The 20209-nt window shown below is 46.3% G+C and overlaps 1 protein-coding gene across 3 annotated transcripts in view; it reads left to right on the top strand.

Annotated features, from left to right (window-relative positions):
* The window catches only part of CACNA1A (calcium voltage-gated channel subunit alpha1 A), a 309344-nt gene that overhangs the window by 158853 nt on the left and 130282 nt on the right, over positions 1-20209 (top strand). For 2 of the 3 annotated variants that reach the window (XM_025366938.1, XM_025366937.1), the window contains exons 7-11: positions 11891-11994; positions 13265-13380; positions 14817-14873; positions 14979-14981; positions 17400-17489. In XM_025366938.1, the coding sequence (XP_025222723.1) occupies positions 11891-11994; positions 13265-13380; positions 14817-14873; positions 14979-14981; positions 17400-17489 (370 nt within the window). The remainder of the gene's footprint in view (positions 1-11890; positions 11995-13264; positions 13381-14816; positions 14874-14978; positions 14982-17399; positions 17490-20209) is intronic. The other variant, XM_025366939.1, reaches the window with a different exon arrangement.

Below are 20209 nucleotides of genomic sequence, written 5' to 3'. Positions count from 1 at the left end.
TTTGAGACGGAGTCTCGCTCTGTCGCCCAGGCTGGAGTGCAGTGACCGGATCTCAGCTCACTGCAAGCTCCGCCTCCCGCGTTTACGCCATTCTCCTGCCTCAGCCTCCCGAGTAGCTGGGACTACAGGCGCCCGCCACCTCGCCCGGCTAGTTTTTTGTATTTTTTAGTAGAGACGGGGTTTCACCGGGTTAGCCAGGATGGTCTCGATCTCCTGACCTCGTGATCCGCCCGTCTCGGCCTCCCAAAGTGCTGGGATTACAGGCTTGAGCCACCGCGCCCGGCCCCAAGCCCTTTTTCATTCATAGATGTTTGTCTTGACCAAAATCAAAGCATTAGATTTTGGACTGTAAATCACTGGTTCATTCAACAACCACCATTGAATGCCTACTGTGTGCAGACACTCTTCTGGACACAGAGGAGTTGACGTGCGAGTGGGGAAAGTCAGTGATCAATTGAGATAAAAAGGGCAGAGAGCAAACATTAAATAGTTTAGGCTTTGTGGGCCAGACAGTCTCCATCGCAATCACTCAATCTGCTTCTGTAGCATAAAAGTAACCACAGATAAAACACACAAGTGAATGAGCATGGCTGTTGACCAATTAAACTTTAACCTATAAAAACAGGTGGCTGGCTCGTGGGCTGTAGTTTGTGGATCGCTGCCTTCGAAATAGTATTAGAGGGTGGTGAGAGGTCAGGAATAGAATAAAACAGTAGAGAGTTTGTGCATCGTCAAGATGAAAGGTTGCTATCCTTATATACCCTGAATGGCCAGGCACCGTGGCCATTATGATCTATAATTCCAACACTTTGGGAGGCTGAGGCAGGAGGATCCCTTGAGCCCAAGAGTTTAAGATCAGCCTAGGCTCATAGTGAGACCCCATCTCTACAAAAAAAAAAATTTAAAAATTAGCTGGACATGGTGGAGCATGCCTGTAGTCCCAGCTACTTGGGAGGCTGAGATGGGAGGACTGCTTGAGCCTGGGAGGTTGGGGCTGCAGTGAGCCGATCTTGCCACTGCACTCTAGCCTGGATGACAGAGCAAGAACTGTCTCAAAAAAAAAAAAAAAAAAAAAAAGAAAACACAGACCTGAAGGAACAAATCATATGAATGTATTAAAATATCATATGTATCCAAAAAATGTATACATCCATCAGCCTGGCATGGTGGCTCATGCCTGTAATCCTAGCACTTCGGGAGGCCAAGGCAGGCAGATTGCCTGAGCTCAGGAGTTCGAGACCACCCTGGGCAACATGGTGAAACCCTGTCTCTACTAAAATACAAAAACTTAGCTGGGCATGGTGGCAGGCACCTGTAGTCCCAGCTACTTGGGAGGCTGAGGCACGAGAATTGCTTGAACCCAGGAGACAGAGGTTGCAGTGAGCCGAGATTATACCACTGTACTCCAGCCTGGACAACAGAGCAAGACTCTGTCTCAAAAAAAAAAAACATATATATATATATATATATATATATATATATATATATATAAAATCAACTGAAAGTTTTCCTTAATAAACATTTCTCTCCTTTTCTCCTTTGGTGAATGTCAAATAATGAAACAGCAAAACTATGTTTAGTTAGTGATCATAAATGCATGTCCCTGGCTGGGTGTGGTGGCTCACACTTGTAATCCCAGCACTTTGGGAGGCTGAGGCAGGAGACCATAGTTTGAGGCCAGCAGTTGCTTGAGGTTTTTTAAAAAGACATGAAGAGATGAGGGGAGCCATGGAGGTATCTCAGGGAAGAGCAGCCCAGGTAGATAGAAGAGCCAGTGCAAAAGCCCTCAGGCAGGCATCACAAAAGCCCTGGCATTTGTGAGGATACGTGGCTGTCCAGGTGTCCAGAGGGGAGTGAGTGAGGATGAAGGAAGGAGCTGATGAAGGAAGGTGATAAAATACTTCATAGATCGGCCAGGTATGGTGGCTCCCACCTGTAATCCCAGCACTTTGGGAGACCAAGGCGGGTGGATCACGAGGTCAGGAGTTCCAGACCAGCCTGGCCAACATGGCGAAACCCCGTCTCTACTAAAAAATACAAAAAAGTTAGCCAGGTGTGGTTGTGCACACCTGTAATCCCAGCTACTTGGGAAACTGAGACTTGAGAATCGCTTGAACCCAGGAGGTGGAGGTTGCAGTGAGCTGAGATCACCCCACTGCACTCCAACCTGGGTGACAGAGTGAGACTCTGTCCCCCAAAAAAAAAAAAAGACTTCATGAACAGACAGCCTATATAATGTATGATCCAAACCAGGGCAGTTTTGAGAGTGAAAGGGGAAAAAGAGGACTGAAAAAATAATTAACAGGCCTGGCATGATCTAAAACGGGTGTAAAGTGGGACACACAGCCTCCCTCATGGTCACCGTCAGACTTCCGCCTTTTCACGGTCAAATCCACCCCCATGTTTATCCCATATGCTGGAGAATTGGGTGTTCTCCTGAGCTGAGTTTTTTGTGTTTTTTTGTTTGTTTGTTTGTTTTAACATCCTGTATACTTTTTCTGCATGAACTATGCTCAAAAAAATCAGAGGAAAATAAACCATAAAACAGAAGGCACTTAAGGATTTTGCTGGGACTCAGCCATTCATTTGTTTGATGAGTATTTATGGAGCGCTTTCTAAGCACCAGCCGCCACCAGCAATACTGGGATGAATCAGTAACATCCCTTACCCTTGGAGCTCTCTTGGGCCCATATACACTTAAAATACTATGCAAGTACAGAGAAGGGGTGAAGTGGGAAAAAATCAGTCGGTTGTAAGCCAGAATGACGGGTCTAATCCCACCCATGCCATCTGCACCCTGTGTGATCCAGGCACATCACATTGCCTCTCTCAGCCTCAGTTTCTCCATCCACCAAGGCACGGAAGTGGTAGGAATCGAGGCAGATATGGGGAGTATTTCATCAGCCGAAAAGACTTGGCTGATGTGACCATAATTCTACCTTCTGCCTCTCCTTTCCCAGAAAAATAGCTTAATCATTTGGATTTGGGATAAACACACTTCCTGTCTGTGTTTATTATTTAAATGATTCACCAAACTGGGCGTGGTGGCTCACCCCTGTAATCCCAACACTTTGGGAGTCTGAGGAGGGCAGATCGCTTGAGCCCAGGAGTTCGAGACCAGCCTGGCCAACATGGAGAAACCCCATATTTACTATAAAAAAAACAAAACAAAACAATTAGCTGGGCATGGTGGTGCGTGCCTGTAATCCCAGCTACTTGGGAGGCCGAGGTACAAGAATCACTTGAACCCAGGAGGCACAGGTTGCAGTGAGCCTAGATCGTGCCACCACACTGCAGCCTGGGTGACAGAGTGAGACTGTGTCTCAAAAAAATGAATAAATAAATAAAATGATCCACCAACAGGAACCCCAGGAACATTTGTATTGACTATGCAACTAATGCTTAGCAAGCACCTACTATGTGCCTGGTGCTGATCTGGACACTGGGATTAAGACAGGAAAATTTCTACCGTCGAGGAGCTGATGTTCAAGATGACAATCTTGAAGTGCCTAAGTTGACAAGATGATTCAGACAGTGGAACGTGCTGGGAAGAGAATGAGATGTCTGGCTGAGCTGCAGGAAGGGGCAAGTCCTTTTGATTGAGAGGTCCAAGAAGGCTTCTCTGACGGGGGCACAGTGGATCTAAGGGTTGAGTGATAAGAAGAAATTGGCCAAGCAAAGACCTAAAGGCGGAGTTGCTCCAGGCAGAGGTTCAGAGGACAGAAATAATTGACTGATTGTGATCTTGAACTTGACCTTTCTTCTGCTAACTTTGGGTTTGGTTTGTTCTTGCTTTTCTGGCTCCTTGAGGTACGTGTTGGATTCTTACTTTGTAGTTTTTTTTGTTTGTTTGTTTTGTTTTTTTACTTTTTTGAGACAGAGTCTCACTGTGGTGCCCAGGTTGGAGTGCAGTGGCGTGATCTTGGTTCACTGCAACCTCTGCCTCCTGGGCTCAAGCGAACCTCTCACTTCAGCATCCCCAGTAGCTGGGACGACTGGTGCACAGCACCACACCCAGCTAATTTTTTTTTATTTTTATTTTTTAGAGACGGGGTCTCACTGTGTTGCCCAGGCTGATCTCAAACCCCTAGCTCAAGAGATCCTCCTGCCTCAGCCCCCTAAAGTGCTGGGATGACAGGCGTGAGCCACCACATCTGGCCTCTATTTTTTGTGATGTAGATATCTGATGCTATAAACTTCCCTCTTAATTGCTTCTTGGCCCTTTAGCTAAGGTCAAGTGTAAACTTCCCTCAGCACTGCTGCTGCTGCATCTCACAAGTGTTGGTGTGTTGTGTCTCTGTTTTCATTCATTTCAAAAAGTTTTTAAATTTCCATCTTAATTTCTTCACTGACCCAATGGTCATTCAGGAGCATGTTGTTTAATAGCCATACATTTGCATCGTTTCTGAATTTTTCTTGGTATTGATTTCTAGTTTTACCCCAGGGTAGTCCGAGATGATACTTGACAGAATTCCAGTATTTTAGAATTTGTTGAGACTTGTTTTGTGGCCTAACATGCGGTCTGTCTTGGAAAATGTCCAGGTGCTGATGAGAGGAATGTATGTTCTCCATCAGACATGCAGGAGACAGACACTTTCTCACCTGCCTCATGGGATCCATAAAAGAGTCAATCAGAAGTTGGCATTTAAGAAAGACCAGAAGGAGGCTGGGTGCGGTGGCTCATGCCTGTAATCCCAGCACTTTGGGGGGCCGAAGCAGGTGGATCACCTGAGGTCAGGAGTTCGAGACCAGCCTGATCAACATGGTGAAATCTCGTCTCTATTTTAAAAAATACAAAAATTAGCTGGGCATGGTGGTGGGTGCCTGTAATCCTAGCTACTCAGGAGGCTGAGGCAGAGAATCGCTTGGACCCAGGAGGTAGAGGCTGCAGTGTGCTGAGATCACACCATTGCACTCCAGGCTGGGCAACAGAGCAAGACTCCATCTGAAAAAAAAAAAAAAGGAGGTGAAGGAGCAAACTATGGAGATATCAAACTGTATCAATCTGGCTGGGTGTGGTGGTTCATGCCTGTAATCCCAGCACTTTGGGAGGCTGAGGCAGGAAGATCACTTGACTCCAGGAGTTTGAGATCAGCCTGGGCAACATAGAGACCCCCTCTCTACAAAATATAAAAAATTAATTAGAAAGATGTATTGGTCAGGGCAGCCAAGTTATGCTGCAGTAACAAACATCCCCAAAGCCTCCATGACTTTTAACAACAGATGTATTTCCTGCTCATGCTACATGTCCGGTGCAGGTTGGCAGTGGGGAAGAAGGGGGGCTCTGTTCAGTGTAGTCACTTGGGACCTAGTTAATCACCTAGAACATTGCCATTTGCTCTTCCAGAAGGGAAAAAGGAATGCCAGAAGGTCCTACACTAAAAATTCACTGCTCTGGCTCCAAAATGATAGCTATTTCCACTCACTCCTCATTGACCAGCGCTTAGCATGTCCTCAGCCAACCCCAAAGGGACCAGGAAGGACCATCCCGCCATATTGCTGGAAATATTTGATGGCAGCATTAATGGGGAACAGTGTTCCAGGCAGCGGAACTCTTTGCGCCCTTGGAAGAAAGACAAGGTGATCTCTCGAGCACATCCTTCCCAGTATTATTAATGAATTTAACAAATGAGCAAGCCATCCTCCCCCACTCTCCTCCCTGAATCCAGACTTGTGCATATCCCTCCCTTTACTTGAACTGCCATAGAAGAGATGAGAACCAGGAGAGGAGATCTGTGACCCCATCTTTGCTGATGAATTATCGTAGAACAGCCATGGCATCTCCAGTCTTTGTGCTTGCAAAATGTACTTTTCATTTTGCTCCTGAGCAAAATCCACCCACCCCCACCCCCGAACCAGGGAAAGCCCATCTCCTAATCCAAAACTGCACCCAGCTTTCCACCAGCTTCTTCCCTGTGAATTGTTGAATCCAGAGTATGGAATTGAATAATTGAATGAGTCTGGAAGAGAAAAAGTGTCTCTAAAATCAGGCAGCAGAAGCCCACTCCCCAGAGAGGATGGTGCAGATGAGAATTCAGGAGGGAATTTGGCTTGGGGTTGACGATCTGAGCTATGCAGGGAACTTGGACCCAACTCTCAATCAGTCATTCAACAGACACCACTTATTGAGCACCAACTGTGTGCTAGATGTTGTCTTAGGGGACTGGGAATACAGGAATACAGCAGGGAACAAAAAGGACAAAGCCCCTCCCCCTTGTTGAATGGACATTCCAGCCAGGAAGATGAGAGAACAAGAGAAATAAGTAAAGTGTATAAGTGGTGAAATGCAAAAGGGAAAAAAGAAACAGGAAGTGGGGACCAGAAATGAGGGATGCAATTGTAAAGGGCCATCAGGGGAGGCCTCCCTCAGAAGGTGGCATTTGAGTAAAAAACCTGAAGGAGGTGAGGGGGAACCATGTAGCAGTCTCAGGGAAGAGCATTCCAGGCAGGGGGAACAGCCTGTGCAAGGGCCCTGAGGTAGGACTGTGCTTGGCATGGTTGAGGAACTGCAAGGAAGCCAGGTGGCTGGAACGGAGTGAGCAAGGGAAAAGGGGAGGAGATAAAAGCAGAGAGGTGGGAGGGTTGGAGGCCCCCTCTGCCATTTAGTAGCTGAGTGACTTCATTTATTTCCCGTAGCTTGCATAACAAAGAACCACAAATACAGTAGCTGGAAACAACAGAGATTTATTTATTCTCTCGCAGTTCAGGAGGCCAGGAGTCCACAGACCATCAAGGTCAGATGGGCCATGGTGCCTCTGAGACCTGGTCTGAAGTCCCTTCTTGCCTCTCTCGTAGCTTCTGGTGGTTTGCCAACAATCCTTGGTGTTCCTTGTCTTGTAGACACATCGCCCAAATTCCGCCTTCATCTCCATTTCACATGACCTTCTCCCTCTGTGCAAGGCTATCTCTGTGCCCAGGTTTCTCCTTTTATTATTATTTATTTGTTTGTTTATTTATTTATTTTAGAGACAGGGTCTTGCTCTGTCTCCCAGGCTGGAGTGCAGTGGCGCCATCATAGCTCACCGCAGCCTCAAACTCCTGACCTCAAGCAATCCTCCTACCTCAGACTCCTGAGTAGCTGGGACTGCAGATGTGAGCCACTGCGCTCTGCCCAGATGTCCCCTATAAAGAAACCCGTCAGGTAGGATAAGGGTCCACCCTAATGACCTGATTTTAACTTGATTCCATCTGCAAAGACCCTATTTCCAATTCATAGGTACCAGGGGTTAGGACTTCTTCAATACATCTTTCTGCGGGGACCAACTGCAACCCACAACAGAACTGTGGGCATGTAATTTGACCTCTCAGCCAGGCACGGTGGCTCACACCTGTAATCCCAGCACTTTGGGAGGCCGAAGTGGGTGCATCGCCTGAGGTCAGGAGTTCGAGACCAGCCTGGTCAACATGGTGCAACCCTGCCTCTACTAAAAATAGAAAAATTAGCTGGGCATGGTGGCAAGCACCTATAATCCCAGCTACTTGGGAGGGTGAGGCAGGAGAACTGCTTGAACCCAGAATGTCCAGGTTACAGTGAGCCAAGATAGCACCATTGCATTTCAGCCTAGGTGACAGAGTGAGACTCCATCTCAAAAAAAAAAAAAAAAAAAAAAAAAGATCTCTCTATGCCTCAGTTTTCTCACCCGGCAGGGTGGGGATGATTATGTACCCACTCCTGGGGTTCATGAGAGGATTAAATGAGCTCAAAGAGTCCAAACCTCCATGTGTGTCTGTTGTGGTGCTGGGTAGTGTGTCCTGTGCCCAGAGGTCCCCAAGCCTGTCGGGGACCCGGACAAGGGCAGATTCGGGTCTTGTTGGCAGCATCTGAGATGGACAGGCTGCCTTGGCATGGAAGGGCCTTGGCTGCTTTTCCCTGTTCAGTCCTGTCCCTCTCCCCCATCCTCCACCCTGTCCCTGTCATCTGAGCCTGCTCCTCGTGACGGCTCACAGTCTCCCTACTGGTGGCCAGTGCAGAGTTTCATTCCCTGGGCTATATTTAGCCCTGAGAAATGGGAACGAGAAGCCCTCAGCCGCCACAGTGACAGAGAGAGAAGCACAAAGCCAGTGCTGCCTTCTGTCCAGCCATGGTTCTGCTGACTCGGTTCTTTCTCCCAGAACCTTCCAGAAGCGAAGCATTGGCATTTCTGGGCCTGTTAAAACAAAGATGTGGGCTGGTGGCTGGCACGTTCATTGTCCCCAGAACCTGTCTGTGTCCATGATTAAAGTTGGCTTGGTTAGTTTTATTTTCAGGGCTTTTTTTTTTTTTTCCAGTATCTGTGGCAAACCCACATGACATAAAATTTACCATCCTAATTATTTTTTTAACTTTTTAATATTTTTTAATTGACAAGTCATAATTGTACTTATTCATGGGGTACATAGTGATGTTTCAATACATATAATGCATAGTGCTCAGATTGGAGTAATTAGCGTATTCATCTTCTCAGACCTTTATTGTTTCTTTCTGTTAGGAACATTCAAGCTCCTCCTTCTAGCTATTGGAAACCATTAATACACTGTTGCCATCCTAACCATTGTTAAGGATACAGTTCTGTGACATTAAGTATAATACATTCACATTGCTGTGCAACTATCACCACCATCCATCTCCCAAACGTTTCCATCTTCCAAATGTAACTCTGTCCCCGCTAAACACCAACTTCCTGTTCCCCCTCCCCCAGCCCTTGGCACCCACCATGCTACTTTCTGTTTTTATGATTCTGACGACTCTAGGGACCTCCTATAAATGGAATTATACAGGATTTTCCCTTTTATGACTGGTTTATTTCACATAGCATAATGCCCTCAAGGTTCACCCATGTTGCAGCACGTATCAGTATTTTCTTTCTTTTTAAGGTAAAGTTGACTATTAAAAAAAAAAATTTTTGCCGAGTTCAGTGGCTCACGCTTGTAATCCCAGCACTTTGGGAAGCTAGAGCAGGCAGCTCAGGAGGTCAGGAGTTCAAGACCAGCCTGACCAACATGGTGAAACCCTATCGCTACTAAAAATACAAAAATTAGCCAGGTGTGGTGGCGGTCACCTGTAATCCCAACTACTCAGGATGCTGAGGCAGGAAAATTGCTTGAACTCAGGAGGCAGAGGTTGCAGGGATCTGAGATCACGCCACTGCACTCCAGCTTGGGTGACAGAGCGAGACTCCATCTCAAAAAAAACAAAAAAAAAAGTTTTAAAAATTGAAGTAGAATAAACATACAGAAAAATCCACAGATTATAAGTGAAGAGTTTGATTAATTGTCACAAACTAAACACACCCATGTAACCAGCCCACAAATGAGGAAAAGAACCTTCTCAGCCCCAGAAGCCCCCCATCATATCCAGTTCCTAGTCACTACCTCCCCGCAAGGGTACCCCTACCAGGACTTTGAGCATCATTCACTAGTTTAGCCTGTTTTTGTATTTTGTGTAAGTGAAATCTTACATGTATGCTGTTTTCTGTCTGGCTTCTTTTGCTTGGCATTAACTTTTTAAGATCTCATGTGACCTGTGACATTGTTCATTGCATGTATCCTCTGTCTCCTGTTGATAACAATGTGGATTGTTTGCAGTTTGGGACTATGATGAATACCACCTCTATGAATGTCCTTGTGTGTGCTTTCTGTTGGGTAACCATTCAGAATTACTATCTAATTGTAATGATCTTGGATAGGTAACCATCCAAGAATTACTGGGTCTTGGCAAAGGTACATCTGGTCATACACTGCATAATGGCATTTTGGTGAACAACAGATCAAATATATAACAGTGGTCCCATAATGGACCGAATATATAACAGTGATTATCACACAGTATTTTTACTATAGCTTTTCTGTTTTTAGATATTTTTAGATACACCATTGAGTTACAGTTGCCTACAGTATTCCATAGAATAACATGCTGTACAGGTTTATAGCCTAGGATCAATAGGCTAGACCATGCAGCCTAGGTGTGTAGTAGGCTATACCATCTAGGCTTGTGTAAATACACTCCATGATGTTTGCACAACAAAATGACCTAATGACACATTTCTCAGAACATATGCCCATTGTTAAGCATGACCTAATCACTCTTAGTGTAGAAACTCTCAACACCAATTTTTCAAGTAGTTGTACCATGTGTTATGGGTTTTATTGTCTCACCCCAAAATTCATATGTTGAAGTCCTAACCCGCAGCACCTCAGAATGTGACCTTATCTGGAAATGGATTCATTGCACATGTAATTGTTAGGTTGGTGCAAAAGTAATTGCAGTTTTAAAACTGCATAGTAGCCAAAATGAGATCATTAGGGTGGGCCACAATCCAATATGATGGTGTCCATATAAAAAGGGGAGATTTTGGCACAGAGACAGGCACACACAGAGGAAGAATGCCATGCTTAAACAAAGGCAGAGATCAGGATGATGCCTCTACAAGCCAAGAATCAGCAAAGATTGCCAGCAAACCGCCAGAAGCTAGGAGAGAGGGATAAAACAGATTCTGTCTCACAGCCCTCAGAAGGAACCAGCCCTTCTGACACCTTGATCTTGGATTTCTGGCCTCTATAACTGTAAGACAATAAATTTTTGTTGTTTAAGCCACCTAGGTTGTGGTTCCTTGTTACAGCAGCCACAGGAGATGAATACAGCATGGTACCCTCTGATTGGCAGGTTATGAGGGTTCCAGTTGCTCTACAGTTTCACAGACACCTAGTAGTAATGACCTCATCTTAACTTCTTTCTCATTTTAGCCTTTCTCCTAGGCAGCAGCAGTGTCATATATGCTTTTAAAGGTGAGCTTTTAAAGCCACTCTTGAGAGCCTGCATTCTGCAGGTGTCACAGGGTGATCAACCATTGAAAGGCTACCCCTGCCCTGACAGCTGGAGGCAAGGCTTCCCAGCACAGAGATTAAGCCCATGGACTCTGGGGCCCAGCTGGCTAGTTCAAATCGCATGTCTATTACTGAATAGCTCTGTGACCTTGGGCTGATGATTTTGTCTTTCTGAGCCTCAGTTTCCTCAATGGTAACATGGACATTATAACATAGAGGCATCATGAGGATTAAATGACCAAGTGTGCTAACATACATAATGTGCTTAGGAGGGTGCCAGCACACCATAAATACTCTGTAAGTGCTGGGTTTTATCATTCATTTCTCTCTCTCTGTCTCTCTCTGTCTCTCTGTCTCTCTCTCTCTCTCTCTCTCTCTCTCAGTGCTGGTTTTTATCATTCTTCTCTCTCTCCTTCTCTCTCTCTGTGTCTCACACACACACACACACACCTCTCCTTTTCTTCCCCTCATATTACTTCCTTCTTGCTATAGCGTTCTGTTTTCTGTTTCAGACAGTATTCTATTTGTGGACTTTTTTCCCCTTGAAAATTGAACTGAAACTTCTGAGAATTTTTTGTGATTGACATTAAGGCTGCAAGGAATGCAGCAGGGAGACACTTAAGGAAAAGGCTCATGGGCCATCTGTCTGGCTTGGTGATTTCACCAGGTCATCAGACCCTGTGGTCATGCATCTCCTCTAAGGGGAGTCTGTGACTGTGTTGGGAGAAGGGAAGGAACCAGGGATTAATTAATCCATTTCAGTAGGTTTTGTGTTTTGTTTTCTTTTCTTTTTCCTTCTCCTCCTGGACTCCGGTCTGGGAAGTCCTCTTGTGTTTCTTACTCATTCCTAGGTCAATTATGTTATGTGAGGACAACATAATTAAGAGAGAGCTTTTCCCTTTGGATGTTTTCTCCAGAAAATGTTTCTCCATTTCACCCTCTGGGATGCCACAGCCCCAGAACTCCACGAGCCAAGAACATTTAAGACAGAGCCACAAGAGAACAAGAGCTTCCCCATCCCTCACCTGTCAGGTTCTATCTGATTCCCAGTCAACTCTCACCTGCTTTCCCTCCTCACACCCTACAGAGCAACGATGCCTCAGGGAACACTTGGAACTGGTTGTACTTCATCCCCCTCATCATCATCGGCTCCTTTTTTATGCTGAACCTTGTGCTGGGTGTGCTGTCAGGGTAAGTCTCTGCTACTCCCCACCCCATCCCACTCACTCCTCTTTGCCAACTTCTTCCCAAGGACAGGCCATTGAAGCTTTGTTTTCATTCACTAGACAGAGAAAAGGCTTCTCCCCTTGTTTGGGTTACCAGACTGTTATTAGCAAGCCATGTACAGGTGCAGAGGTTGTGTACTGCTAGGGGTACCCAGTAAGGGAGTTCATATGGGCTTTACTTTCTTTACATTTTTTTTAAAAAACCAGTAGTTTGGGTTTACTTCTCCCCCATTTTCCAAATATAAAATCATAGCATATGCTCTAATAGTGTATTTTCCTGAGCCATGTTATCCTCTATCCCCAAGAGTTTTTTGGCTTAATCATAAATGGGCTTCATTTTTCTTACCATAAGAAGTCTGGGCACTTGTATGGTGGTTCCATAGCACCATCAGCAATCCCAGATTCTTCCAGCTTTCCATTCTGACATCTTTACCAGAGGCTTCCAATCTCATGGATACCTCATGGTCCTAAGATGGCTGCTGCATGCCCTCAAGATGGCCACTTCATGTTCCAAACAGGAAAAGGAAGAAGGGAAACAGGAAGAGGTGGGACCTATGGCAGAGAAGCCAACCTGCTGTAGGGCTTATTGGTCTAACTTAAAAGAGGGCTGAAATAATTATTAGCCAAGAGTATGAAGAGAATGAGAATGAGGTATGCAGCCAGTGGTGGTTGGCATGGCATGGTTTTATCCTTTCATTTTTTTTCTTTTTTATTGTTTTTTTTTTAGAGACAGTGTCTAGCTTTATTACCCAGACTGGAGTGTAGTGGGGTGATCATAGCTCACTGTAACCTAGAACTCCTAGGCACAAGCAATCCTCCTGCCTCAGCCTCCTGAGTAGCTAGGGCAACAGGTGTATGCACCATGCCCAGCTAAATTTTTTATTTTTCATAGAGATGGGGCCCACTATGTTGTCCAGGCTGGTCTCAAATTCCTGGCCTTAAATGATACACCCATCTCGGCCTCACAAAGGGCTGGGATTACAGACATGAGCCACTGTGCCTGGCCTTTTTCTTTACCTAGGCGCAGTTGTTGGGAAATATGTGAAGCTGGCAGAAGCACCCATCCCTATAATAACCCAGTCTTTTCCCAGAAGACCTGACTCCTCCTGTTGAAAACTCCTAACCTCCAGAGACTTCTGAATCCCCAAACACTCACACACACACACACACACACACACACACATTTCCTAACATTTTCAAAACAGCCATACTCTGGCTTTTCTATGCTTCTGCAGGGAGTTTGCCAAAGAAAGGGAACGGGTGGAGAACCGGCGGGCTTTTCTGAAGCTGAGGCGGCAACAACAGATTGAACGTGAGCTCAATGGGTACATGGAGTGGATCTCAAAAGCAGGTGAGGCCCTTTCATCCTGGGGCCCAGGGATGGAGATCCCAGGCCACGGAGCACAAAGAGAGTCATGCAGTTTGGAGAAGGCTAAGCTGGGAGGGTCGTGATGGGAGGAGAAAGAGAACCTGAATTGGTAGTCCCAAATTTTATCAACAAGAATCCGGGGTCTGATATGAAAAAGTCTAGGATGAAGCCAGGATCTGACATCACATTACTTGAATTCTGAAATCAGACGTTGGTTTACATCCCGGCCCTGCCACTTTTTACCCGTGCACTACACATCCCTGTACCTCCGTTTCCTCAGCTGTTACATGGAGGCGATGATAGTGCCTACGTCATAGTACTATTGGAGTATTTAGTAAAATAATCTCAGCTAAGTCACTTGGGGAGAGCAGTGCCTGATACACGGTAGACACATATTTATTTGTTCAGCAATTTAATAAACATTTAGGGAGTACCTGCTCTGTGCCAGGCACTGATCTAAGCACTGAGGATGTGGGAGTAAACAATACGCACCAAATCCCTGCCCTCAGAGCTCAGATATTCTAGTGAGAGAGATAAAACGAACAAATACATTTCATATTGGGAACTCCCAAATTCAGAGAAGGAAGATAAAACAGAGTAGGAAGTTGGCCGGGCGCAGTGGCTCACGCCTATAATCCTAGCACTTTGGGAGGCTAAGGCGGGCAGATTTCCTGAGGTCAGGCATTCGAGACGAGCCTGGCCAACATGGTGAAACCCAGTCTCTGCTAAAAATTTAAAAATTAGCCGGTCATGGTGGCGCATGCCTGTAATCCCAGCTACTCGGGAGGCTGAGGCAGGAGAATTACTTGAACCCAGGAGGCAGAGGTTACAGTGAGCCGAGATCACACCACTGCACTCCAGCCTGGGCGACAGAGCAAGACTCCGTGTCAGAGAATAAAAAAGAGTAGGAAGTTGGAGGCAAGGTGGTCAGGGAAGGCTTTTCTAAGAAAGTACCTCTGAGTAGAGAGACCTGAAGGACGTGAAGAAGGAAGCTGTGGGGACGTCAAGGGAAGGGGCATTCCAGGCAGAGGCAACAAGTACAAAGGCCGTGAGCTCGGAGCGTATTTGAGACACAGCAAGGAAGCCAGTGCAGGTGAAACGGAGTGAGAGGTGGGAAGAGTCGGAGGAGAGGAAGACAGGAAGGTGATGGAGATCAGATCAAGCAGGGGCTTATAAGCTGTGGTGTGGATACTGGTTTTTATTTTGTGCGACGTGGGGAGAATGTTGGCTTTTGCCACTGTGGCGGAGGTGGGACTTGAGGTCAGAAACCACCCAGCAGCATGTTTTTTTGGCCGGTTGAGCTGTCATCATCAGCCAGGGGAGAATGGGGGTGGCCGGGCAGACCTTTCTCCTTCCCGGTCCAAGAGAGAACTCATCCTCCAAATGCGGGAGCTTAACTCTGTGCTCTTCCTCTTCAGAAGAGGTGATCCTCGCCGAGGATGAAACTGACGGGGAGCAGAGGCATCCCTTTGATGGTAACCGCTCTGAACCCACCTCGGGGGGTGGGTCCCAGGGGAGAAGGGAGAAGCTGTGGTGGGGAGTCGGGGGAGAGCAGGTGACTGGTTCTAAGGATCCTCCAGGGGGTGGACGTTCCTCCTGGAGGAATTTTAGGACTTCCATGCAGAGTTTCTCTATTCTGGCCTCCACTTTTTTGTTTGAACCATGGACCTGGTTTTTTCTGCTTTGTGCCTTGGTTTTTCTCACCTGCAAAATGGGTATGATATAAACAATACCCTAGATCATGAGATTGTTTCTCAGAATGATACTCATTATGGCAAAATAACACCTAGGATAGGGTCAGAATGTTTCTGCTTGCTAAATAAATAATAATCCCACCAAAAATCCAATTTACTGTGAAGGGCTGCTGTCTCCCATGTCAGAAACTTAACCAGACAGAACCATGACTGACTTTCTTTTTTTTTCTTTTTTCTTTTTTCTTAAATTGAGACAGAGTCTCGCTCTGTCCCCCAGGCTGGAGTGCAGTGGCATGATCTCACCTCACTGCAACCTCTGCCTCTCAGGTTCAAGCAATTCTCCTGCCTCAGCCTCATGAGTAGCTGAGATTACAGGCATGTGCCACCATGCGTGGCTAATTTTTATATTATTGGTAGAGATGGGGTTTTGCCATGTTGGCCAGGCTGGTCTTGAACTCCTTGCCTCGAGTGATCTGCCCACCTCGGCCTCCCAAAGTGCTGGGAGTATAGACGTCAATTCATGGTCCCCTGGAAACCTGAATATGAAAGGAGGCACCATTAAAAACGGGTCCAAAAACCCAACCTGCCTAGCATAGCTGGGAGTCAGGGGACAGACTGTAAGAGTCACTGTGTATCCAACCTGGGGCTTCATGAAAGTAAAGCTTCCTAGAATTTAGAGATAGGGCTGGATGTGGTCTGTCCGTGGCTCACACCTGTAATCCCAACACTTTGGGAGGCCGAGACAGGAGGAACACTTGAACCTGGGAGTTCAAGACCAGCCTGAGCAACACAGTGAGGTTCCGTCTCTACAAAAAATAAAAACGTAGCCGGATGTGGTGACGCACGCACCTAGGGTCCCAGCTACTCGGGAGGCTGAGGCAAGAGGATCACTTGAGCCTAAGAGGTCAAGGTTGCAGCGGGCATCACTCCACTCCAGCCTGGGTGACAGAGTGAGACCCTGTTTCAAAAGAAAAAAAAAGAATTTAGAGATAGGCCAGAAGGATATGCCTGCAATATAATAATAAGAGCAATGAGAAAAATAATAGTACTCCCTGAAACACGCAATTTGTTGCTCGAGATTTATCTTCTCACACTTTAGAAAGCTGGTTAGACAGGGGCTGGGTGTGGTGGCTCACGCCTGTAATCTCAGCACTTTGGGAGGCCAAGACGGGTGGATCACTTGAGGCCAGGAGTTCAAGACCAGCCTGGCCATTATGGTGAAACCCATCTCTACTAAAATACAAAAATTAGCTAGATGTCGTGGCACACGCCTATAATCCCAGCTACTCGGGAGGCTAAGCCACGAGAATTGCTTGAACCTGGGAGACGGAAGTTGCAGTGAGCCGAGATCACACCACTGCACTCCAGCCTGGGCGACAGAGCGAGACTCTGTCTCAAAAAAAAAAGAAAGAAAACTGGCTAGACAGGGTGATGACTTTTGATTTAAAATCCCAGGGATTTGAGGGAAATAAAAGAACTGGCACTCTGTCCCAGAAGGTTATAAAATGAATTTTACTGTTTTAGCTGGGGAGGGGAGATTACCCATGGGTTGCCTAAATCTTGTTATTGGAAGTCTACACCTGAACTTACTGTCTGCTGTGGAGCCCCTAGGGGTGTATAGCTTGAATACTAGGGTAGAATCCCAAAATTGCAGCCTGCCTAGCAAGTATGCTACTGGTCAAGGGGTGGACTGTTTTCATAAGAAAGTTAGGTTTCTTAGAATTTAAAAATAGAGGCTGAGTGTGGCAGCTCACGCCTGTAATCCTAGCACTTTCGGAGGCCAAGGCAGGCAAATCACTTGAGGTCAAGAGTTTGACCAGCCCTGGCCAACATGGCAAAATCCCATCTCTACTAATAATACAAAAATTAGCCGGGCATGGTGGTGCACGCCTGTAGTCTCAGCTACTCAGGAGGCCGAGGCAGGAGAATCGCTTGGACTTGGGACGTGGAGGTTGCAGTGAGCCAAGATCACATCACTGCACTCCAGCTTGGGTGACAGAGCGAGATTCTGTCTCAAAAATAAGTAAATAAATAAATAAATAAATAAATAAACCAGAGGGAAAATAGTGGCCGAGGGCCCAGACCTGGAGTCGGACTGAACCCGACTAGATTCTTGTCTTTACCCCTTTAAGCAAAGTGATAGTGCCACCTTGAACCTCAGTTTACACATCTGAAAAATGGGTATACTATTAGTTCCTGTGAGAACAGTTGCCGTGAGAGTTAAATCCAAGGACACACTGTGTCCGTATGGTCTGTGTTGCAAAAAGGGTAACGTCTTTTTCTCTTGCCATGTTTCCATTGTTGGAGCTCTGCGGAGAACCACCATAAAGAAAAGCAAGACAGATTTGCTTAACCCCGAAGAGGCTGAGGATCAGCTGGCTGATATAGCCTCTGTGGGTGAGTCCCTTCCTCTGCCACCTATCAGTTGTTCATCGCCTATCGTCCAAGAGATGGAGTGGGGTGGGGGCAGAGGGCTTGCAAACTGTGCTGCCTGGATTTGGGTCTCAGCTCCACCCCTTTCCGCCTGTGCGTGTGTCCTGGGGCAGATTACATCATTATGGGAATAACATCTGTGCCCAGCTTCTCACTGTTTGGTGGGAATTCTACTAAATGATCCCCATAAAGCATGGCGAACCGGCACCTGGCAGGGACCAAGCTCCCAGTCATGTTGGTGAATGTTTGTGACTCACTCGGGAAGTATTCATGGGGGACCTGCTTATATTAGGTGCCTGATTGCAAACAAGACACAGGCATTTGGGAGGCTGAGCTGGGAGGATCACTTGAGCCTGGGAAGTGGAGGCTGCAATGAGCCATTATTGTGTTACTGCACTCCAGCCTGGGCACAGAAAAAAAAAAAGACACAAATGGGCCAGCGCGCGGTGGCTCACGCCTGTAATCCCAACACTTTGGGAAGCTGAGATGAGCGGATCACCTGATGTCGGGAGTTCGAGACCAGCCTGGCCAACATGGTGAAACCCTGGCTCTACTAAAAATACAAAAACTTAGCCTGTAGTCCCAGCCACTCGGGAGGCTGAGGCGGGAGCATCACTTGAACCTGGGAAGCAGAGGTTGCGGTGAGCTGAGATCTCATCGCTGCCCTCCAGCCTGGGCAACAGAGCAAGATCCTGTCTCAAAAAAAAAAAAAAAAAAAAAAGAAGACACATACCAAATCCCTACCTACATGGAGCTCGCAGTCCGGTGCAGGAAATAGAAATTAAACAGAGAATTACACAGATAAACCTGTAATGGTAATGGCACATCAGGGAGAGGCTCTGGGTTTAGTTTGCTCTGGAAGGATGGGGAGCAGTCAGGGAAGGCTTCCCGGAGGAAGTGATGTTTAAGCTGGAAACTGAAGGATGGGTAGAAGATCACCGTGGTGGTAATAGCAGAACGAACAGTGTGAGAGGCAGGGCTCAGACCTTTGCCACCACAAGAGCCAGAGTTTGAGGAAAGAGGCAACATTTATTCTTTCCCTTCTCACTCCTCTGTCCTGTTGATTCATTGACTGTGACTATGTTGATCGTGACCTTCTAAAGTGAGAATGTATTGTTGTTGTTCTTTAATGGATCTTTGTTTTTAATGGAAGGAAAAGCATCCAGGCAGAGGAAATAAGACTGGAATAAGATTGAGGAGATAAGGAATTTAGGCTGCTTAGAAAACTGTGTGGCCGCAATTTAGAGGAAGAAAGGATGGCAAGAGAAAGAGGAAGGGAGGAAGAGAGGGAGGGAGAGAAGTGGAGGAAGGAGAGAAGTTAGCACATCCATGTTTTTCTGATCCATAGTTTCTGGTGTATTTCATATTCCCTTTTTTTCGCTCACCGCTAGTTTATAACCTTATTGCTGAGTTTAGGCATAATTTCCATTTCGATAACATATCTCGTAGGGTGGATACACTTGGATACACTATGGTTTGTTTAGCCATAGTTCCTTTATAGGGTGTTTGAGTTGTTTCCAGTCATTTCTTTTACGAAGAGCACTGCTGTGCACATTTACGTACAATGACTTCCCCCCACCCTTTGGGCGTATTTCCTTGGAGATAATTATAGGATCAAAGATATTAACAGCTTTTCAACTCATTATTCAAAGAGCCATTCTGAGTTTCAAAAACATGGAGCCCATTTATAAACCCTGCCAAGTATGCATATGTTCGTGGATTCCCCACCCAGGCCATCGAATATTACCAATTTAATTTCCTCTCCCAGTTAAGTGGGTTTGTAATGAAACCTTAAAGCTTGTTTTCATTTGCATTTTTAATTTCCAGCCAAAACACGCTTTTTCTTGTAATGGAAAACTCGTTCTACTTCCAATTGTGTGTGCATCTGTTTAATCTCCTGTAAGCAAATGTCAAGAATTGGAGCGCTCAGTCGGTGCCTTGTGTATTTGATCAATTATGTCTGTCTCACGTGTTAAGTTACTTCCATTGTTTTAAAATCTGTTTTATGGCCGGGCACAGTGGCTCACGCCTATAATCCCACTGCTTTGGGAGGCCACTGCAGAAGGATCTCTTGAGGCCAGGAGTTCAAGACCAGCCTGGGCAACATAACAAGACTCCATCTCTGAAAAACAAAATGTTTAAAAACTTAACCAGGCATTATGGCACACGCCTGTAGTCCCACCTCCTGGGAAGCTGAAGCAGGAGGATTTCTTGAACCCAGGAATTCAAGGTTGCAGTGAGCTATGATTGTGCCACTTCACTGCAGCCTGGGCAACAGAGTGAGGACCTGTCTCTAAAAAAAATAAGTAACATTAATTCTTAAAAATCTGCTTTGTTGGCTGGGCGTGGTGGCTCACGCCTGTAATCCCAGCACTTTGGGAGGCCGAGCAGGCGGACTGCTTAAGGTCAGGAGTAGGAGACCAGCCTGGCCAACATGGTGAAACCCTGTCTGTACTAAAAATTCAAAAATTAAGTGGGTGTGGTGGCGTGCGCCTGTAGTCCCAGCTACTTGCGAGGCTGAGGCATGAGAATCGCTTGAAACTGGGAGGCGGAGGCTGCAGCGAGCTGAGATGATGCCATTGCCCTCCAGCCTGGGCAACAAGAGTGAAATTCCATCAAAAAAAAAAAAAAAATCTGCGTGTGTGTGTGTGTGTGTGTATGTGTGTGTGTGTGTGTGTGTGTGT

The sequence above is a fragment of the Theropithecus gelada genome, chromosome 19 (genome assembly GCF_003255815.1).
Source record: "Theropithecus gelada isolate Dixy chromosome 19, Tgel_1.0, whole genome shotgun sequence".
Taxonomy (NCBI): domain Eukaryota; kingdom Metazoa; phylum Chordata; class Mammalia; order Primates; family Cercopithecidae; genus Theropithecus; species Theropithecus gelada.
The sequence above is the reverse complement of the archived record's forward strand: the minus strand, read 5'-3'. Positions and strand labels throughout refer to the sequence as shown.